The 24,274-nt window shown below is 42.2% G+C and overlaps 1 protein-coding gene across 1 annotated transcript in view; it reads right to left on the bottom strand.

The window, feature by feature from the left end:
• The window catches only part of cpne5b (copine Vb), a 180,283-nt gene extending 160,378 nt beyond the window's left edge, over nucleotides 1-19,905 (bottom strand). The window contains exon 1 of the mRNA XM_050037339.1: nucleotides 19,434-19,905. Coding sequence (XP_049893296.1) covers nucleotides 19,434-19,552 — 119 coding nt within the window. The 5' untranslated portion in view covers nucleotides 19,553-19,905. The remainder of the gene's footprint in view (nucleotides 1-19,433) is intronic.
• Nucleotides 19,906-24,274: the final 4,369 nt, after the last annotated feature.

Here is a 24,274-nt window from a genome sequence, read left to right on the forward strand (position 1 = left end):
TCCCTCAATAACTCTGATGGAGAGCCATTAAGCTCCCATTACTCCATCACATATGCCGAGGACAGCTGCTTCTGCTGCTGCACAACGGGTGCAATTCACGCAGCTAAATGACTGTTCATGCACCTGTCTTGTTTATCAGAAGGTTTTGATGCTCAGAGTTTTGTACTTTTTATGTTTCTTCTTAAGATTTCAGGCAAAAAAAGAACGAAATATTTAGTCAGTGTGTCTTTGAGGTGACTTTGGAAACTTACAAGATATTCATTTTTTTTTAAAAAGTGGAGCTGTGATACCGCTGCTGGAAAAGTTCTTTTTGCATATGCAATTTTACTCTTTGTTTTATACTAACTGATTTATTGCAGTAAATCTGTGATTTAAATACTTTAATGACATTTCTTGTTTTTCACATTGATGACTTTTATTCTAACCTTGCATTTCCAAAATAAGTATATGTGTGAGTATGCATTCTTTCAGGGTAAACACATTTTAGTTTGGGCTGAATGTCATTAAAACAGTTTGAGAGGATTTTTTTTTTGTCTTATTCAAACAACATGCACATCCCTGTTACTAAAGAACAGTTGGTGGGGTTAGTTGTAACAGGCAGAGGGTTAGTGGTAACACTTGCTGGAAAAGTCTGTTTAACACAATTAATTCAATACAGTTCTATCTATATACAATAGGTCTCCATCTACATCAGGGGAAAGATAGGTATCCGCACAGGTATCCATCCATCTGTTAGTCTGTCAGTGATATTCAATGGTTGGACTCATAGATGTACAAGGAATGGGTAACCTATATCCACATGTCAAAATATGAGTATTGAATGAATGAATATTGACAAGACTGTGAAACTGTGTGTCACTTAGATATCTGCCAAATTGAAAATACAAGGTATATCTCATTTAATTAAGACATTAGTTTAAACTCAACATAAGTGTGAAGTGCAAAAATGGAGAAAATACACTATAGGAGGCTTAGCTCTAACACCAGGTTACAACTAACCCCACTGTGTGGAAATTTCATCAAGCCTTGCTAACACTTGCTGGGCGTTGGGTACATTATTCAAAAACAGTGCTATGTTTTAGGCAACGAGACAGTTATTAAGGTAATACATGGTTGGATACGGTGACTTACATTGACAGCTCAGTAATCGAAAAACAAGCATGACAAAGAAATTTACTTATGTCTGCTGAAAACACTCTCTGCTGAAACACGTCCAATCTCTGTGGAATTTTGCAGGTCACTGTTTGCCGTTATTGTGGTCAACTGGCCAGAAGCACAAAAGGAATGACCCTGTGTAACCACTTTTAAAGTCCATGTTACAATTGACCCCACACTGGCTTGTGCCCTGCGCTCCCTTACCTACAGTGCATGCATCTGGTCTCATGAGTGACAATAATGGTGCCAGTGGATGCAATGTGTGCCTCCTAATCCTTTATGAGAAAAGTGAGAGAAATGGCAAATTACTCTTCGGCTGTTGGTGATCACTCAATGGTCAGTTTGACTGATCTTAAGTCCCGCCCCCCTTAGTTACTGTTGTTGTTTGTTGTATTCCCCTTGTAAAGCACTTTGTGATCTATGTCTGTGAAAAGCACTATATAAATTAATTTTACTTACTTATTTATGCTGCCCGTCAGGCAGTATAGCTTCACAAAGCCAACAGCAAGGACTACAGTATGCTATGAAAGGGATGTAGTCACGATGTTAACTTTTATGTACAGGGGAAACTGACATGAATCAAGGCTTCAGGGCTCAATGAAAACGGCAGAAGTAGAGACCAAAGATGAGAAGACATGAGATCAGTCAACATTACTCCTGTGCTGCCGGGTATGTGTCCCCTTTTCCCATCGGTCTAGTATTCTAAAGAACTGCATTCATTACTGAAAAGAGAGCATGGTGCTGACCTGATGTTAGTTTCTCTTTAATGTAGAAAGTTATGTTAATTGCTTCAAGGCTGCACATAGCCTTACAGTGATAATATAAACAAAGGAATGTTACCCTTGATCTGGCAAACGATAATTCATGTCATCTGTAAAATATGTTAGAAACCAACATGTCGGTGAAGATTCTCAGTCATCCAGGTCATGATAAACATAAGTGCTATATCGTAGGCAACTGGACTTGCTTGCATCTCTTGAAGACGTTTCACCTCTCATCCAAGAAGCTTCTACAGTTCTAAATGACTGGTGTGGAAACACAGGCTTGAAACTCTGTGTGGGTGTGAACCCTTACAGAGTCGTTGAGGGCACATGTTGATCGTTGACCCACCTGGCCATCGTGTGTCGTTAGGGTTAGATGGGACCAGGTGTGAATGGGTGCGAAGTCTTCTGGGGAGGGATCCCAAGACTGCATTGTAGGTGGGTGATAAGTAGTGTCATAGGCCACCTCCTCTGTGTGACGATGGTTGTTCCAGTTTGAAGTAGATGGCTTCTTTCACGCCATCTAATGATGCACGTGATGGCCAGGTGGGTCAACAACTCACATGTGACCTCAAAGACTCTGTAAGGGTTCACACCCACACAGAGTTTAAAGCCTGAGAGTCTGCACCAGTCAGTTAGAACTGAAGAAGATTCTTGGATGAGAGGTGAAACGTCTTCAAGAAACGCAAGCAAGTCCAGTTGCCTACGCTATAGCACTTGTGGTTAGAAACCAACCTATCTGTCCTTTTCCCAATCTCTTTAATGTTACCACAAAAAACAGAGGAAGCAAAATGACATTGATAATGTGACATTAGATTGACTCCTCTTGGTGTAGCAATACCGTAGCTAGTTAGCCAGCATTTTGCTAACTTAAGATGTGGCAATATGCAATTTATTGTGTCTGAGAAGACTGTGACATTCCCCCAGCCACATCCTTTAACCATCTTCAAAATTTGGTTTTCTTTTCAGCATAGACAGTTGTCACGTCATATTCTATAAATACTACATCCATCTCCTCCACAGACTGCATTTATTTGCTGTGAGCTCTATGAATTATAGCGCCTTCAGAGATGTGGCCTCTTAATTTTGTTGGGATGTCAGATACTCCAGCCGAAAAGCTAAATGAATCCAATTACCCAATAAAAAAAAACAAAACTCATGAGATAGCGATCCCTCAGTCCAGAGTAACTTTGATAAAATGCTAATCAGGGAGCCAAACAAGCAAGTCACAGACCCCGGTCAGACGTTAATAACAGCTCCACCAATTAGACAGATGACTCTGGTGACCCAGAATTCCCCACATGCACATCAAACAAGCGTAAACACTCATCAATCCCCGATCCTGACTTGAGGGAAGACTGAGACACAAAGTTTGTCAGCAGGAGCAGTGTGTATCCAAATGGGCAAATGCTTGGTTTTAATGTGTTTGAAATGCAAACACATTTGCAGTTTGGGTTACTCCAACATATTGCTGCTAACGCAGATTTGATAATCCTGGTCTTCTGATCATGATTAGGAACTTGATACTATATCATATGCATTTTAGTATTTTTTTAACACCTTTGCCACCATGGACATATCAGTATACTCCTGTGGTGACGGTGTAGCTATCAACTTTGGAGCTTTCAACCCGTCAAAATAAAGCTGGCTGTAACATCACTGATAGCATCGGGCTTGAAAAGAGTGCTGATAAAAGTTTTGATGTCGCACTGAAATGATAACAAAAATGAAATGGAAAATGCCTGGCTCACTTTCACAATCAGGAAATCTACTTTGAAAGTTGGCCTTTCAGGATGTAAAAAATGAAACATGGTAGCCAAATATCTAATAAATTCTGGACCATAGTGAGAAGATTACTTTTTTTTTTTTAGAAAATCTAGTACACCAAAAATCTTTGCTGGAGTGGAGAATAATTTGAGGGAGCATGCATGTTTTGTTTTCTTGTCGATTGTTGTTGTTGTGAAAATGAATATGGCTTTGTATCTATGTCCTTCAGATAAAACTGTGCTTGACTGTCAGTGGTTTGCTTGGCAATCTGAGACGTCTGCTTCACAACAGAAGTTACATTTCATAGCTCTTAGAGGCCACAGACTCCATCCCCAAACTGAAATTCATTTTAACCTTCCAACATGTTTACTGGTCACAGTCTTTTTTTAGTATTTGGGACACAGAGAGAACGAGTGTGTGTGTGTTTAGGTGGCCCTCCATTTCCCCAGTCCTTCACCGATAAATTTGACTTTGTCTTCCCATGACTCCTCTGCTCATGCCAGTCGGCCAGCAAGCCTGTCAGTTAGAGAGCACAGATCAAAGCCCGGTTTCAGCCACTCAGCCACTAAAGCCAGCATGACAGCGAACCATCATTAACACGCGCAGAGAGCGTTACTCCTCTTCCTTTTGGACTTAACGTCACTAATGTTCTGCCGCTGTCGACCGCAGCTTCACCAGGGCTCGTTTGTATTCAGGGAGAGTCTGCCACCCAGGCATAAGAGCCAAAAGATATGAGCTTGATACAAAAGTGTGCAGGATGGAAGAATTTGATGGGTACAGCAATGAGACAGTTAATTCTCAGCAGCAGAGCTGACAGAGCTGATTATAGCCACGGCTGTGTTAAGACGCTGACAACTGAACAGTGCTGCTGTCAGGGCCTGAGGGAATTATTGGGTGTTGGGTGAGAAGTGACGGATAAAAATCAGCGTCTTTATAATATCATGGTAATGAGATGAAAATAATAAAGAAAAGATGGGGACATTTTTTTAATTCATATAAAACAAGAAAGTAAAGGGAAATATTGCTTTTAAAGTGCGGATATGTGATCTTGACATTTACAATCTTTTTAACATGCCCACAGTCCACTTTATTGATTTAGTGGAAGCATTAGTCACAGTCCGTCCATCAGTGTACAGAGGGTGCTGAAAGAAAGGCATTTAAAGAGGCAAAAAAAGACAGTAGACATAGACAATAATTGATTGGTTCTGCCAGGTCAAGAGAAGAGAGTGTTTCATGCTGTAAAAGCATCCAAATGTCTTTATGCAAACACTTCCACACAGAAACGGCAACATACAATATGCTGTCTGTAGATCAATGCTGTCGTGGAGGCAGAAACAGAAAATAAAACAAGTCTGATGCATATTTAATATGTACTGCTTGCAACAGTGCTGGCGCCAGACAAGGGGACACAGAGTTTCATGGGTGGGCCTTCTTTTTACTTGGTCAGAGATCAGGGGCTCTATTTAGATGGTCTAAAGTGGACGGCAGAGGGCGCAGAATCCATGTCGCAAGTGTCATTGCTATTTAGATGCAGGCGCAGTTGTCATTTTCACGCCCTGCGCCCTCGTCGTCTAAGTAGCAAATGAACTTGCACTTCTCTGGGTGTGTTGGTCTAAAAATGAGGAGTGGTCAGGCGCAGTCATGGCGCGTTGCTAGTTAGATGACATAAAAAGCAAATGCGCCAGTGACCAATGAAAACCTGGTCTAAAGTCAACGGTGCAGTATTTCGCTGTTAAACAAGTTAGTAATATGCGTCTCTGGGCGGGTGCACAACGCGCGTGCACTCTGCTCAGACACACACGGAGCAGCCACACATATGCAAAGATAACAAATAAAAATATGATTACATTGTGAAAGGTTATTATTGTGCACATTAAAATATTTATCAGAAACACGTCTTAATGGTCAGTCATTAATCAGAATGATCTAATCGCAGTAATAATGATCATCATAATTTGTAATAATGACAAATTAAATTGTGAAATTATTTGACCAATCAATCATTTTTTTGATTGAAAACCAAAGCCCACACCTTGCATTTATTTTAACATGTTATACTAGGCTACATTATATTATATTATTATATCGTTATCTAGGACACACATGCAAATAAGAGGCAGAACACAGCTCTATGAAACATGTGAAAACAATTAACAAACGTGGGTGGGGGGGGGACGCTGAACAGGTCCTAGCTGCAGGACAGCACCTTGGGGAGCTCCGTGGCAGTCCTGACAGCTGTGCTCTGTTATATGATGAAAACAGGTTTGAATAATATTCCACAGATATTTAGTAAGATCTTTCTTGTATTAGTGATCCCACGCCTGCTTTACCTCGGGGAGCTTGGGTGCCTGTCTGCTGTCCCCGTAGATCTGGTTTTGACGGGCCTTCACCTCCCACACGAGGAGATCCGTCTCCTCAGCTGTAAAATGCTCACTCTTTCCAGTTGGTAGGTCCACCATCTAACTAGCTCTCCGCCATGTGCTCCAATCGCTCCTCTTTTAAAGGGAATGAGAGGTGACACTCTGATTGGCTTATTGAATGATGCGCCCAAAACACACCCATGACTAATTCACAGAGTAAGTCCAACCCTTTTAGACTCTCCGCCATGGCGCACAGTTTGAAAACGCGCTGTCTAACTAGCAAGTGACTGGGACACGCCCATGCGCCGCATGCCTGGCACTTTGCGTTTTAGACCATCTAAATAGGGCCCCAGATGGTTTTTTATTTGTTTGTTTCATTTTGGTTTTTTGTTATTGCATTTGAGTTTGGCCAGACAGATGGAGGAGGTGTCTTTTTACTGAGAATTAGTTCCTAACCTTGGAACAGTCAGAATTGAGTATTCAACCAAGCCATTTTATAACCGCACACATGTACCTCAATGTATCACATGTCCAATAAACAAAAAGATGCGTACGGACCAAAATCAAACAGAGTATCGATCTATTCCTGCACTGTGGGTCTTAAGTGGTATGAAGATGGCTCTTGAAACTTGGCCATCTGACCCCCATTCCCTCGTCGTGAAGAAAAGCATAGCTTACTGTGTCCTCTCTTGTAGTATTGCAAAAGTTACTTGACAATTCCAACTCTGAAACAAAAATGAATATGCTAGTCCAGCCTTTGTAATTCAATGAGCAAACAGCAGGATGGGAGAGAGTTGTCACCAAAACAAATAAACAGCTGATTTCCTAATGCAAATCGTCCTTACAGATAATCACATCATCACAGAAGCTGTGTCTGCACTTCAGTGGAATACAGTGACAATGAACTGGCATGCAAAACGCACGATAGCCAACCCCTCCCGCCACACAAAACAAAACAAACAAAGCAAAAAAATCATGTAAGCCTCCATCATCACAGTGCAAACACAGCCAAGCAACCGTTAGCGACAGACACTTCAAAAAAACATTGATAGTGAACAGCGATCATGGCATTTTGGAACCCACCACTACAAACAAATAGAGTATTGTTATAATGTTATAAATTAGATTGGCTCAGAGAACTATTAAATATACACTGATCAGCAGAAGTGAAGTGAGTAACATTGATCATTTTGTTAAAATGCAATGTTCTGCTGGCAAACCTTGAGTCCTGGCCTTCATGTGGATGACACTTGATATGCACCACCCACCCAGACACCGTCCAAGACCAAGTGCCCCCTCTTATGACAATGGTTCTCCCCAGTGGCAGTGGCCACACTAGCAGGACAACGTACCATGTTGCACCACAAAAACTGTTTAGAAATGGCACGAGGAGCATGACAAATAGCTTCAGACGTTGACCTGGCCTTCAAATTAGCCAGATCCCAATCTGATCAAGCATCCATGGGATGTGCCAGTACGCCACCTTGCAACCCGCAGGACTCCAAGGATCTGTTGCCAACACCTTGGTGCCAGACATCACAAGACACCCCCAGAGGTATTGTGTCCATGCCTCAACAAGTCAGAGCCAGGTCCGATCCAAGAGTGCCCCACCCTGGATCAGGAATACCTCTGAGGTACCAGCACATCCCATACTTGATCAGATTGGGGAATTTAGAGGCCAGGTCGACGTCTTGAGGTCTTTGTCAGGTTTCTCTAGAAATTCCTAAGCAGTTTTTGCCATGTGGCATGGTGCATTGTCCTGTTGATGAGCCCAAAGCCGTCATAGAGTGCTGTTGACATGAAGGGGTATACTTGGTCTACAACGGTGTTTGGGGAGGTGGTGCATGTCAACTGGCATCCAAATGGATGTCAGGACCAAAGGTTTCCAAGCAGAATATTGTATTGTGACAAGATGATCACTGTTTTTCACTTTACCCACCAGTAGTTTTAATGTCATGGCTGATCTTGTACAGTTTTTTAGGAAAATAGTCATTTTGCAAAATTGCGGTAAATGTGTATTATGTTGGTAAATTTACAGATTGATTGGAAATTCTGCTTGATGACCATTTTCTCAAAAAAAAATTCCAACCCAGTTAAGAAAAAAATTAGTCAGTGCAATGGCCTATTTGATTTGATGATCACATTACTACAGAGCCCCTAAAGTCCTGAAAGGTGGCATTTTTTGTTTTTGTGTATGCAAGTTATTATTTTGTGTGCACAGGATGAAAAAGTATCACTTTCCAGGACTTTAGGGGCTCAATTTTATTACTGGAAAACAAACTCCACCTTTTCATTAGAAGTTAGTCTTGAAAACCGATTGGATACTAAATTTTGCACACTGATTCCCTCCTTACCAGCTGTAACGTTACTCTCATTCCATCAGGAACCAACAGGCTAGCTAGCTAGTTTATCGCCCCCCCCCAGCCTGGGATTTGTGGGCGTAACTTACCATAAAGTTAGCGATAACAAAGCCCACCCATTTAGAGTGAGGTTTTTCCCATGTTGCTGTTAAAAAACAGCCTTTACACACACACACACACACACACACACACACACACACACACACACACACTCATTGATGACCACACCACTGTGACTGTCTATTGGCAATCTGCAAAACAGAGCTACCAGCAAAGCAGAAGAGGTGGAATAGGAAAGTTGTGAGCTGCTGTCACTAGATTTAGTGTAATGGCCCCCAAGAGGCCAGGTCTGTGTAGGAGAGGGTTGGAGTCAGAGAGGCAGACTCATCAGTGTTGCAGGTGTTGGAGCGCAATGGTTGTTGGTGCTGCTCCAGCTTTATAACACTGCAGATCATACAGACTGAACCTTGAGGAATAAAAGGAACAAGATCTGTGTGGCCTCAACGAGAAAAAAAATCCTTTAAAGTGAAGACTGTTCCACTAAAAATTCAAAGCATAAACTGCCTATAAGCAGATGGTTCCTATTGCTGAACAAAAATGCTGCGTGTGTGTGTGTGTCTGTCTGTCTGTCTGTGCGCGGAGTGTGAGGTGCCAGTAGGTAGAGGTGGTAGTGTGATGTCCCTCATGATTGCACAAAGCTTGAGGCCAAACAGCCCATCGCCTCTGTCTCTCTCTGGGTAATTCAGGGTTGTTGCTGTATTATTATCTTTCAGATAGTCGTCTTAATTAATCAGCTTTTTGCTTTTCCGTCTTGCTTATTTTAGTCATTCGAATTTCACAACTCTCTGGTGTTTTTCTCTATTCTTTGGTCTTTCTTTTTCTGGCTCTCATAAACTTGCCCATGCTGAGGATGGCTTAACTAGCATAGTTAAGTATTAATGGAATATTAATGCCTTGGAAATTGTGCTGTAAAATGTTCTATAACTTGTGCATTAATTTCAGAGGTTTTGGAAGCCAGTATTATCCAGTTGACCGTCTAACCTCCTCTGAGCAGTGCTGATCAAATCCTAGCTTAGCAACCATGATTAGGTGTGGCAGCAGCGTCAGAGTTGAAAGTTTGTCTTTGTCCCTTTTTCTTTTCCAAAAGCAAAAATATAAGAGGAAAAGAGTTAGGAGTAGATTTCAGAGCATGTTTGTTCCAAAGTGAGCTGCTAGTATTAGCTAGCTAACTAGCTTACTACTACAATAGTAACCCAGCATTACTTCCAAGTCCAAAGAGTAGCAAATGATTAGCTTACATCATTTTGTGGGGCTTCAAGTAGGTCTACACGATAGGAGGAAAATATGCGATATGCAATAGCATTGAATATTGCAATAATACTTGAGATGAATAAACAGATATCTAACGCCCAGTTTAGACCAAAGATTTGTGGCGAGATGAGTTGAAACATGCAACCACTTGCAATGTTCTAAAAACCTGCTGATTCACACCTATGCAACTAGATGAGATGGTGTATCATTTCTATGCAACAAATCTCTGTACCTCTGTTCTGATTCCCAGTTTTTCAGGCTTATTTTGTAGCTGAATATAATTTATAGCTTCTTAAAACATGAGTGAGGATAGCGATAGTGAGACTGGTTACAGCTGCAGTTGTAGTAGTGATGAAACAGTGTAAAAGAAGAACAAAATCAGCATCACATGGACTGTATTCATAATAAATATGGCACAATCATAGAAATAACCAGCAAGCAGCAGCAGTGACCCACCATCCGACACCAGAACACCATGAGTACGGAAACACAGGGCTTGGCGGGGATAGAGCATTCTGATCATTGATCAGCATTCTGGTCAAGTCATTTTGACTTGACCAGCGGACTTCACCACAAGCCGACTGGCTGTTGAAGCAGGTGATGTGCTGCCGATGATTTGACCAGCTGAGCTGCAGGTGACATCATCAGCCAGCTTAAGTGGAGCTCAGACAGCCAGTTCACACCACTGCAAGTTTTCTCTGCAATGTTCTAAAACAGTTTTGTCTCGTTGTGAATCTTTGGTCTGAGCTGAGCTTAAGTGTGGTCAGTTCTACCTCTCTGATGCAAACTGCTTGTTGAATTTAAAAAATTAATCAAAATTCTTTCCATCATTCTTTTATTGAACAAATTGAACACTGAACTGAACATAAAAGGCACCATTAACAAAAAATTGTAACATTTTAAGTGCAGTTTTCTCCTGAAAGGCTCTTTCTACTAACTCAAAAAATCAATATCATGGTCTTTCGCTGTGTGTTTATCGCGCAACACTTTTTAAAAAACGATATTGTGCTGCCCTTGCTTCAGGTTACATTAGAAAAAGTCTGGTTCAGTACTCACAAATCCACTGTATGGGAGCCCATCCTATACATTCAGACTGTTTTTTGTCTCTTGTAAGCAAAACATCATTGTTTCAGAGTACAGTTAATGGTAAATTAACTTTCATGTTAATGTGTCTGTACTTTCAAATTAAATTCCTACATGGTCCAGTCAGCTAGGTTCTGATTTATTTTGACAAAGCACAGCTCCTAATTGAGTATCTATTTTGTGTGTGTGTGTGTGTGTGTGTGTGTGTGTGTGTGTGTGTGTGTGTGTGTGTGTTTTTTTTCTGCGACTAAGCGACCAATGAAATCTTGCAGACTAATGACCTTTCTGGTTGGTTGACTAACGTTCGGTCGACTATTGGGGGCAGCCCTGTTAATGAATGACTTTTTAATTGGAGCTTGTAAAATTTAATCTTTCTCATCAATATCTGAGACCCTTTGCAGGGTTCTCTTGAGGCTCATGTATAGTCCAAGTTAGATACGTATACACAGACAGAGCCTCTTGTCTGTACTCTGCGTTGATTTTGTCCATATTTGTGCACATTTTGTACTGCACATAGACATGGGCTAAATGTAGCAGTACCACCGAAAATCTTGGGGGAAGTGTAGCGTAGTTCAAGCGAGACATGACTTCAGGACAAGATGAAGACATTTTTTTAAATGGTGGAACGGAAAAAAATGGTAATACAGTACTCTCTATCCACATATTGAGATGTATTCTATGGCCTCACAGACCGCCGCTGTCTACAACGCTGCATCTGTTAAAAGGTATATTATTACGACCTGCCATGCTTGTTGCTGTCAGAAACTTTTATTCTTTCCCATAGTGCTAGTTGACGTATCTATGTCAACATAAAGGACACATGAAAGTGTGCAGGCAGTGACAGTACAACATATGAAATTAACAGATCTATTTTCATACATAAAGGGAGAGTTAATGAGTCTTAGCCTGCCTCCTGTTCATGATGTTGCAGCTGTGAAAGGACATGTAGGCTTACGTCTGCTAGTATTCTGTATGTATCTTGTATTATTAAAAAGTACTGCATAATTTAAAAGAACCTTCAGTGTAATTTTCTTCTAAGTCTCCTCTGAATGCAGATTTGTTTATTTCCTGTACTGCTTGACTTGTACCTTAAGGTACTAGTAAGTACTTTCTTGGTATTTCATATGCACAATATATATTGCCCCCCCCACTCACCTCGTCTGTGCCGCCGAGCGCCGCACAGCATCTCCACGGACTATCACATCCAGACGGTCCCGGTGTTTCTTCCGCAGGCTCCGCTTCACTCAGCTTCACTCAGCTGCCCGATATACCTGCTGCTTCTTCCCACATTAACCTGAATAATAAACCAGGGCTCGGTTAGCGGAGGCTAACTGGCTGTGCTGGCAGCTGAGTGAAGTGGAGCATGAGGAGGAAGCACCGGTTAGCCCCGCTTTCACTGCAGGCAGATTCACTCGCCACAGGGGCGAGGAAATAAAACCTAAACACCCAACTTAGTTTGGCTTAGTTTAGAAGTTAGCGACATCTTTCACTCACTCTCGGTCTCTGCTGTGTTTAGCTATTTCCCTGCTTTCCTGTTAGCGTTAGCATTAGTCAGCTGCCACACTAATGCTCCAACTCCAACTGAGCCGGGAGCCCACGGAGAAGAGTTGGAACGTTAGCATGGCAGCCGACTAGTGCTAACATCCCTACGCTTCTCCGCCAGGCTCAGTGAGCCGGAGCCGAGAAGCGTGGGGACATTAGTGTTAGCACTAGTCGGCTGCCATGCTAAAGTTCCGGGGGGTCCATGTCATTGGTTCGACAGCCCATTAGTCCGACTGTCCGCGGTGCTGAACGGCTCTCGGCGGGAGTATGGTGCGCCGCGACCAGCTTGAGGCGGAGCAGGCTCACGGCTTATGTGTTTGTCACTTTCTTTTTCATTTTAACCCACACCATGATCTTTTCCTGACCCTAACCAAGTGTTTTTTGTGCCTAAACCTAACCAGACCTTAACCACAGGGCATCATGATGATTTCGGAACGGACTTCGGAACAATGAGTTTAATATGGTCGGAACAGTGGGATGTCGAACCAATGGGCTGTCGAACCAACGGGCAGTTCCCCGTTCCGGGAGCCTGCTTAAGCGTGGGGACATTAGCGTTAGTACTAGTCGGCTGCCATGCTAACATTCCAACTCTGGTCATCTTCAGGTGGACGTTCCGCTCTCTGCCATTTCATTTCGAAAAAGAGAGAGGGTGTGTGAGGTCATGCTATACTCCAGATGAAATTACACCTCTGGTTCTTCACCTAGCAATTTTTTAATTCCTTCAATCTAGAAATGATGAATTCCGCTTATTGCTACTTTAAATACTATAATTTTCATGAGCCCCAGTGTGCGTAGCTGAAAGAGTCATTTCGTTTAACTTGTGCTCTCCCTCCAACACTTGGGTATATTTTTGAAAGATCCTCATTCTTCTCCTTTACTGCTTATGCTCACATTTCACAGAAATGTTGCATCACATAAATGACTGAGACTCACCTGCAGCTCGTGTGCTCTTGGTGATAATAAAACTGAATCACCTGCCACAAGCAGAAATTTAACGTTTATCACTTTGGCTGTAGGTTTCTCTCCAAACATGCCTCCCTCTCATTTGCATTTCTTAATGAATTCACTTCCCTGTCCTCCAGTTACTGTGCAATGACAAACATGCCCACCTCCATATGTTTCTCATCTCAGTCTGTCTTTGTTTATCTGCTCTTCACCATCCGCACTATTTTTCCTCTCTCGCTGACTCCATCTCTCTCTCCACAACTAATTTTCTCTAACCAGCTTAAGTCAGTTAGGCTGTGTGGCAACAGGCAGCGTGCCCAGTCTGTTGTGCCACAAAATTACTGCCAGCATGTGAGCGTGAGAGAGAGAAAGGGACAGAGAGGTTCATGTTACTTGTGATGGTGTTGGGTCATGTGCAGGATAATTATATTGCAGTTTGCAAAGCTGAGCTCGTGCTTTATACACCACGTTCTTCATATGGTTAATTAGCTTCGATGATGCTTGCAGTGCGGTACATATTCATACCAAAAGTGCTCAAACCTAGAGAGATGTGATGTGAAAGAGCATAGGAAATCAGAGTGATGATAAGTCGTGGCGTCAGATCTCCCCAGGGCTTTTCCACACTGTGTGAGATGCTTTCATATCTGTCCCAGATCCGTAAAGGAACCTATCAGATGTTGAAACCAGGGTCCTCATAAGCACAAAAGCGTATGCAAATGCAGACCATCCAGACATTTAGCAGAGGAATTTAATCATAGCAAAGCATGCGATGCAATGCGCTGCACTCAGGAAACAAGATGAGAATTCCCCACTTTTAAGGAGCCATATATTAACTACAGGTATAGAAACATTGTATCACTACCACAAGCCACCAATTAGCGTTAAATTCAGCAGTTACAAGATCCATCTTCACCCTATTAAAGATCTTAGATTAGGTGTCACTCGCAAGAAAAGGACAACCCATTAATGGTTTAATTGGTTCTCTCTGCTCTGAATGTAGTCGATGTGAACTTTGACCCAGTGCTTGTTGCCAATCACACCTCACCCTTGCTGATCCCTATTTGTTTCTCATCAGCACCTTGCACATACCTACAAAGGCCAAAATGCATTCAGTAACATTCTTATACAACCAGGAGATATATAGCTTTGTCTTCAGGTCTTAAAGTCTGCAGTACTACGTGGGTTCAATCAGGTAAGATCTGAGAGACACAGGTATAGGCTGGGTTCAAGTCTCAGTTTCAGGCCTGTGCAGAACTCTAAAGCAAGAAAATATGTCAAGAGTCGCAACTTGGGATTAAAAACCTCATTTAATGTGCATTGGACAGAATATGTCTTCATCCAAATGGTGAGAATACCTTCAAAACAGCAGTTAAGTGCTCTTAAACTACATTCTGGGTAGTTCAGAGATCGCTGGACTTTGCGTCTGCAGTTGCAACCCAGGCTTCGAGAAATTACATTTACTGAATTGCATTCATTATTACGTTGTGGTGATCAGCTGATTTGGCTGTTATCAGGCGATTAAATGGCCGATATCAGCGGTGATAAGTTTCGTGGATATGGGTTAGTAGGGGCCTACAGCACCCATAATTTTAAGTGGAAGAAAATTAAAGGTCTATAATGAGACTTTCTCCATTGTGCATGTGGGAAGTGGTGATGGATGGTTCAAACATAGGACTTGCACCCAGGAGCCCAGGGTTTGAGTGACATGTGAAACCAATATTTATGCCCAACCATGATCTTTTTGCAATTACATTGCTTAAGTGGCTAAACCTAAGATAGGGAAAGTGAAAACCTTACAGTCTTTTAATGACCATTGAATGGACTGATAACAGCCTTCTGAACCTACCAATGGGTGTAATAGGCACCCTACTGACCCATATCTATGTTTCCTATTACCACACACAACAGCCATTTAATGGGCTGATAACATCCTCATCGGGTCTACTGCTTAGATTATATTCAGAGATACTTCCTTGAGTTCCTGAAACACTGCAGGTTACGTACCAAGCTGGATTTGCAAAGAGGTGGTCCCTGTTGGACATACAGGGTCCAGGACTGTGACATCAGAACCCCGCGTTTGTGTCCAGACTCCTATTTGTGGTGAGGTTTTGCAACAAAGACACTCTGGTTATGGTTAGTGAAAGATTGTGATTTTGGTCAGATGTTAATAAAACAAATGGTAGAAAACAAATAAAATATGTTGAAATATGTGAAAATAATGCTGATACATTAGGTATCAACATTTTTGCGTCTTTCCAGATCGGTTAATCAGCCACATTTCCTCATTAAATTAATAGAAAACATGATTCGCTTGGCATTGCATTTCCCTCAAAAATTTGCCGTTTCAAATTAGCTGCACATGAAGGCAATCTCCAGGACACAGGGCTGACAGTTTTGGTGAAATATAAGTGGGCTTTAGGAAAGTAAGAAATGTGGTTGCTTGATTATGTGGATTTCTTGCATTGGCTGTGCAGGCTCCAGCACACAGTAATGCCAGGCGAGCTCATTGCTTATCAATATCGCTCTCAGCAGCTGGTGCTCCTCCATTGACTGACCTACTCTTCAATACACAAGCCAGACGGTCTCTACTCAGCTGACTGGGGAGACTGGTAAATGGCTGTGGGCCACATTAGACACATAAGTACTTCTTTATAATGTTTGAATTGACTAGACAGTGGAGCAGGGATGGGAGAGCCGACTTTGACTTGCTTGTGAAAGGGAGGGATTGAACAAAGGGCTGAACATGAAGGCCGTGCCTCGGCTCTGTGGCTGTAGGTTTAAACCTCTGCTTTCCTGTCCACACGCCAATTGTACCCTTCTCTCTTCATTTCTCTCCAGGAAGCAGAACCATTGACTGACAAGCCCCGTGGGAGTGTAAACACCACTTTAAGAAAAAAAAACACAGGTTGGATTCAGACCCCACATACTCCTCTTTCCCCTTTTATTTTTTTGTGTCAAACTGTTTCAGCAGTTTTCCAGTTCTGACATAACTGTAGCTCCTGAAGGCCAAGCTTTCCTACCAAACATGCTGAAAACGACACATCAAACATAGTGAGAGATGTGAACATGGTGACAGACGTATCCTAAGGACTTAAAGCATTTTTGAGGTTAGGCAACTAAAACCACTTGATAAAGGCTCTGATCGTGACAAAATATGATTTCCTGCCTTAACACCGAACAGATTGCTTATGCATAGTAACACTAAATCCTTCATTCTTTTACCCCCCTCCACCCCACCCTTTTTTTTTTACAGATCCAGCACCCACCCACCCCCTCACCATTTGTCACTGGCCCTGATAATAATCCGTTGTCAAAAGCAGGGAGTGTAGCCTGTAATAAGGGGTATTAACCCAGGAGGGAACAGCTATCATCATGGTTTGGAGATTTAAGCGAGTGCATGTACATGATGACAAAGGGAGAATAGCGAAGAAGAAGACCCAACGGGGAGCCTCTCTTCTTGAATAGGATTCTGACTCACACAACATCTGTACAAAGGATTTAGAGGATTTGAGAGGCCTTGACCTGTTATTAGAAGTGTTTGAATGTGACAGAGAGATTTAGCTGTTGATTTCTGCTTCAGGAGTGCCCCATACAGTAGCCTACTGTTTCATATTTGTCTTAACACCACTGGAATTGCAGTGTATGTAGGGAAATTGGCAGTATGGGAACAACCTTGTGCATATTTGAGATGTCTTTAAAGCTCAATAGGCCACCACCCAACATCAGACATGTTTGCAACAGAGTGTGTAGCTGTATATTCCAACCGATTACATACATTTCGCCTGTAGTTTGAACCTTGCATGCATCAAATGTTTTCTGAGATGAACTCTCTCAGCCTGTCTTGCTCTTATTCTTACTCATTTGCACTCTCTGTCACACACACGCATGCGCGCACACACACACACACACACACACACACACACACACACACAAAGCGGCAGTGAAGCAGCAGGGGAAAGCATCAACCCTCCCCCTTTCGATTAATGATTTCTTCTTCCCAAACTCCTCTTCTCTCTGGTAGAAGGCATCTGCACCACTACTCTGCCTGTCTCCTTCTTTTTCCAACACATCAGCACATAATCACACGCACACACACACGTCTGAGAAATCATTTGCAGGGAGTTATCAGAATAGGACTCATGATTTACCTGAATGGTGCTTAATTGCGCATCACTGAGGCATGTAATCCCAATCACCTCATCGTTACAAGCAGAAAAACACAAAATCCGAAACCATGCTGGGCTTTGACTGGTAGCCTACGCAACACTTTGCTAGCCGTCCTCTCTGCTTGAAACTAAACTGATTCTCCACTATCGCCCACCATTTTCTACACAACACAAACGAGCAGAATATAAAAAAATAAATAAATAAACGGTTGTTCATTCAGTCAAATGAAACACTCATTTCTTGCCAGGGTCTGTTTTTTTTCTGTTTTTTTTTCCACTCTGAGCAGAGAGATGTGGCAGTGAGCTTCTCTGAACGTCAGAAAGCCCATCAATAATGCACACACAGCTTGTTATAGCTCAAACTCACTCTGCTTCGATGGCTCACCAACCTAAAACCCAGCATCAAAGACCAGAGAGATGTCTCTCAGAGTGAACGTGTGTGTGCGAGTGTGTGTGAAGAATGTGAACACATGCCAGCACTGGAGTGTCTGAGAGGCAAAAGGCGTTGAAAGCCTTGACTTTAAAACCTTTTCTAATGGGAAGAGGAGTGACTGTTTATTCTCATGGAACAGGCGATGTGGGGAGATTCATTTGGCGCAGGGGGATTTTTTTTTCTCCTGAAGTACTTTCTGAGAAAGAAAAATACCTTTGTACTGAAAATGTATAAAATGTGACAAAGATTGAAGTCAGGGACACAGGCACTGTGTGAATGTCAGAAAACTTTTAAGTCTTTAACATCCAGTACTTTGTAAAGAATGCAGAAAAGGAAGGCAAGACGTTTTCAGTGCTCTGCCAGTGGTTACAATGGGCACAGCATGAGCTTCAGTATGAACGAGGCTTCCGTCTGACAGGATCTTCAACCCAGTCACCAGCATAGCTGCTGGCGTTGTACAATTCTGCAAACCATGGATGAGTTGCATTTGTACATCTCGTGTGGATATGTTAAAACTTTATATTTCTTCATGTTTCTATTTTCAATTTTATGATATGACAGTGTTGTGGTTATGTTTAAGCACAAAAACCACTTGGTTAGGGTTAGTAAAACATCATGTTTTGGCTTAAAATACCCTGATTTTATCGCACAAACATGGCTGGAAATGTCCCAAACCCTTGTCAAAAAATGCCCAAATTTGTCTTCAACAGTGGTCTGCTGCTGTCTGCTGTGTGGCAGCCATCTCGCCTAGGTGTCACGCCATCCACAGTCCCCTCCTCCTCATCATGAGACACTCAACTCCTATAAATGTAATGAGAACCACTCTAGAAATGTTGATATGATACATTCGAAATGTACAAGTGTAACATACCAATGGTTTGCAGGAATGTACAATGCCAACATTTTATTATAAGCACCACTATGGAGACAAACCAGCCTTAACCAGGTGCACAGAGTCCTAGATTTAAAAATTTTGGGACTTTTGATGGAGCATATAAGGGCATTCTGCTTGTATCACCCAACATTAAAACCATAGTTTGTCTCCTTAACTGGCTTTCCAGTAGGAGCATGCATAGCCAGTGCTGCACACACCTCTACTTTCCTTTTCCTTTCCATTTAAACATCAGCATGCATGAGTTAATGTGATGCTCTCCACATCTCCAGACCTCCTTTTGATGGCACAGGTCGGAAACGCCTTCAGTGAGAGGTGAGAAGTTTTTTCTCACGGAATTGCAAACAAATCAACTGAATAATATTTTTTAAAAACGCTTACTTTCAATAATCTTGGTAGACAGATTGGCTTAACAACTTTCCTGATAAGTGAACTAACCCATGCAGACTGCAGCCTGTCTCCCCACCCAAAAACCTGCAGCTCATTATGCGTTTTACCAGCGTATAGGAGAAGTTGTATCTATGTATTACGGATCAGCCTCTCACTGAACAGTCCTCACTAAACCCCACAGGAAGGGTGGGGCGTTGTCATAACTTTTCCACCACACCGCACCGAACTTTCCTGTCCGTCGCGTGCGCTCCCCGCGTCCGCAACTCACCTGCAGGAGACGGTGATTTCTACTTTGGTGGCGGGGATGTTGCCGGTGATCGGATCGAAGTCGTACACCGATGACATGTCCTCGAGTTTGTCCATAACGTCTCCCTCCATCATCTCCATCGCTAGAGCTCGGGGTGGCTCGGGTCTGATCCTGGAGCCGCACAGCCTGGCTCTGACGGAGCGCGTCGAGTCTCCGGGGACTCCAGAGACCAGATCAGAGACCAGACGGCCCCCGGTCCGAGCGGGTGAGGCAGCCACTTCACAAATGTTGAAGCTGGAGTGGAGGGAGCACTAAGTGAGTGGACACCCGCAAAAAAATGGCAGAGGCGCACTTGGTTAACTCTCCATGCAGCGTAAATAAAATCTTTTGGAGAAAAAAAATGCGGGGAGTATCTGAGATTACTGTTGCGCCCTCACCGAGCGGCTGCACATCACATGGAGAGGTGGACTCCTCTCTGCGCTTTGTCTTCAGTCTGTGCGCACAGCAGAGCGTGTGATGAGAAAAGGGCTAGATACACTCAAACACACCCATCCTCCTCCCACACGGAATTACACTCAAGTGCTGGCAACCCTGCCCATGCCCCGGTGCTGCTGCTGTCGCCCTGCAACAGCCTCTGTGCTGCTCACTGACAGTGTGTGAGAGCGAGTGTCATGGTCTTTTCATTACGCACCTATTATATTTCATATTTAAGACTTTATGTGAGGCTTGGTGGGCAGAATGTAGTGTAAAAAAACGTCAAAACCATTAAACTACAGTAGCCTAATAAACCATTAGTTTTACAATTTGCAGTAGGTTGTTGGTAGTTAAGCTAAATTCATATTTTCATAGTGGTTCAAGTAGTTGAAATACTATTTGTCATTTTTTGTGTAGTTAGCTACTGAAACTACAAGTTAGGGCCATAAAAGCAAATAATGTATTTTTTTTTTTTTTTTTATCATTTTACCATTGCTTCTCTACTATAATTGAACCCAGTTTGTACACAATTAGTGATAAGTAATGATAATTATCCTTCATACATTCATTTTCCATCACAGCCTATCCTGTTATGGGTCACGGAGGGTTGGAGCCTACGTAGGGTGCACCCTGGACAGGTCCCCAGACTATTACAGGGCTGACACAAAGAGACAACCATTCATGCTCACATTCAAACCTACAGGCAATTTAGAGTCACCATTTAACCTAACCTGCATGATTTTGGACTGTGGGAGGAAACTGGAGTACCACAAGCAAACCCAAGCAGACATGGAGAGAACATGCAAACTTGACACAGAAGGGCCCCCCAACCCTGGGTTTGAACCAGGAACCCTCTTGCTGAGTGGCTGGTGAACTGAGTAATCCTGCTTGGTGCTATACCACCACCTGGACTCTAGTTTCTGAACACAGGTCTGACTGATGGACATTGTATACCAAATTAAAGGTGACTGCACTTTCCCAGTAGTAGAGGGTTATTTAATTTTTCTGTATTATTTATGATTGGTGCACAATGGACCCTTTTTGTAATAAACTCAACTGAGTGGCATTGTTTTGCTGGCATGTGACTGTGCGGCACGGTGGTAGAGTGTGTAGCATTGTCGTCTCATAGCAAGAGGGTTCCTGTTCTCCACACAGGGGAGTTTGCATGTTCTCTCCATGTCAGCGTGGGTTTTCTCGGGGTACTCCGGCTTCCTCCCACAGTCCAAAGACATGCAGGTTAATTGGTGACTCTAAATTGTCTAAAAGTGTGAATGTGAGCGTGAATGGTTGTCTGTCTCTATGTGTCAGCCCTGTGATAGTCTGGCAACCTGTCCAGGGTGTACCCTGCCTCTCGCCCATTGTCAGCTGGGATAGGCTCCAGCCCTGTAGTCCCGTCCCGTAATAACACTTAATAAATATGGTCTGTTCTTATGTAGATGGATGGATGGATGGATGGATGGATAGATAGATAGATAGATAGATAGATAGATAGATAGATAGATAGGTTCTGTTGTCCAGAAAACTTTAAATTCCGTCTTTTGATATGTGACTATGTCACTAATAGTTTGACACTTACTGATATTAACCCACACGGGTTTCCTGTTCTGAGGCTGCCTCCACTTCATACTCAGGAAATCCATTATAGCACTCAACTACTGCAATTAACAGATCCTATTTTAAAGTGATGAGTTACACCTTATGGAGGTTTATTGAGATGCACAGGTTTTAGTCCCAGACAGTGCAGAAGAACAAAGTCAGCACAAATATCTTCTTTATTAATGGACCACTTAAGAGATTTACAAACATATTCTGCTTTATAATGACTAATAAAGAGTCAGTATGCTACTGATATGCATGTAAGAAACAACTAGTTATTAAGTTTAGTTTACCGTACTTTTCCTCAGTATAGTTTTAGTTAACCAAACATAGATTTCTCCCTAGGCTAGTTTTGCTGTAGTTTAACAGTGTGAAGTAATTTGAAGTTTTAAAGTAGCTTTCCCAACACCGCGAAAGGAATATATTGCTTTGGTTTATTTCTTTTAATCTTAGTTTTTTTTCATGGGGATTATTGTATCATTTCTATCTCCTGAGCCCAACAAGTATTCATGTAAATCAGTCTTAGAGGGAGGGATCACTTGAACTGCTCTCAGCCAATTACAAGTGGTCTCAAGTAGACACGTCTTTGTATTAGTGGGTGTGCTTTGGAGGGGGAAAAGATTTCAGCACCATAGCAACGGACAGCTCCCAGAACAAACTGTGCAACTTAATAATGGTGAAAAACCAGTGGTTAAGTATTCAGAAACTTCTTTAGCCTTTAATACTCACTGGGAAATAACTGCACATTCAACCAATGAATCCAAATGAATCCTGAGTTGGAGTGAAATCTGGAAATGGGTCAAATCGGCGACCATTTTCCTTCCCGCTGTGCTGATGGTGGAAGGAGTCATGTGCATGACATTTTAAAAATGCAGTTACCAATTAAAATGTGTTCATGCTGGCTGATTTAAAATCAATATTAATTACAAGGAGGGAATTACATAGAGATTTAATGGCCACCATCCATCATTAGCCTGTTGTATGCAGCTAAGACCTGCCCTGTAAACCACATTGTAATGAATATGCTAAACTTGTGCAACTGCCTGCCAAAAAAGTGATGGGTTTGTCATTTCTGGGTGACTACAGTTTCTAAATGCAGGCTCTGTGTGTGTGTGTGTGTGTGTGTGTGTGTGTGTGTGTGTGTGTGTGTGTGTGTGTGTCTCCACCGCCTCACTGTTTATCACACTTATTCTGACATGCTGCATCTCTCTCTCTCTCTTTTCATGCATAAACAAAGAACTTACACACATATGAAATGCACGGAAACTCTGGTCGTCATGAATAACCAAACAACCAGCTGTTTCAAACAGGTTGCTGGTTGCATCAGGAAACAAATCACTTTTGACTAACTTGGAAACTACAATTTTCACTTTTTGGTCAATTATGGAAACAGAGACATCAGATTTCCAATGTCATCGTTCCTTTATCATCTATCTCTCTGTCTCTCTCTTACCCTCTTACTCATTCTCAAACGCACCTCTTACACAAACACACACAGCTATAAACATTTTTTTTTCCTCTCGTAAATGGGTGCAGAAGCACACAGCTCTTTCCTGCATAGAGCACCTAGCATCTGGATTCTGGAAATCAATTTATACCGACATGGGGTGCTTCTACCCACACAGCCCTCCAGCTCAAGATCAGTAACACACATGTACATGAACACACACACACAATCATTCTTTCAGATGCACATCAATATGCACAAATAAAGACAAATTATCTTCTCACATGTCAGTTAACGACCCATAAACGGAGCTAAAGAGGCACCCACATCTGCATACACACCCTTTTCTCTGCTAGGATAATTCATGTATTTTAAGAGCCCGCTGTTGAGTGTGGGTGATTATTGCCCATGTTCCAAGGAGTGGGCTGGCAAGAGCAAGGCTAGAGGACGGCAAAAAAAACAAAACAATCAAAGGTCAAGACCTTCACAACAGTGATTTGCCTCGAATAGAAACCTTGGGCATTGCATATGCACACAAACTGTGATTTAATTGAATTCATAAAAACAAATTTCCATCCATCTGCTTTGATCTTAAAGCAAAGGGCGCTCTACAGGGATTGGTGTTAAAATTCAGTCATATTTTCCCCCTGGATATTTATAAAAGCACTTTTTTAAATTATGTAATATTGTAGATCTGTGCTATCTCTTTATTAGGGGTGTCCTGATTAACTTTTGGGGGGCTCAGGAGCTTCGGTAGTAATCAAAACCGAACATTAAAGCTTCAGCTGTGTTGTTTTTCAGCAAAAGGTTTGATGTGTTTATGCATTTTTGTAATCCAAAGGGGTTTGGTTGAACGCAGTCCTATCTATGCACTTTTTGTGACATATTTCTTATGATGAATAAGCTATAGACTACATAAATGGCCATAATTATAGGCTTCAGGGCTGAGACAATGCCTGACAAAGCAAGGGGAGGAGTGGCTCAGCGAATATGCTGCACACAGTTCTACAATGAAAGAAGATTTTACCCTATTTGAATAGTAAGGAGAAAAAAAACCAAGAAGATTAATATGTGGCAGTCAGTGTTGATATTACAGTGGACTGCCAAAAATAAATCAATGTATGGGGAACAAAGAATTTATATTTATCGATCTTATCTTACTATATAATGACGAAAACTCTGTCTGTGTGTCTGTTCCACGTTTTTCTCCTCACTGACTTGGTCAATCCATGTGAAATTTGGCACAGTGGTAGAGGGTCATGGGAGGATGCGAATGAAGCAATATTACATCAATTGGCCAAAGGGGGGCGCTATAGCAACCGATTGAAATTGCAATCTTTGAATG

The sequence above is a fragment of the Epinephelus moara genome, chromosome 24 (assembly GCF_006386435.1).
Source record: "Epinephelus moara isolate mb chromosome 24, YSFRI_EMoa_1.0, whole genome shotgun sequence".
NCBI lineage: Eukaryota > Metazoa > Chordata > Actinopteri > Perciformes > Serranidae > Epinephelus > Epinephelus moara.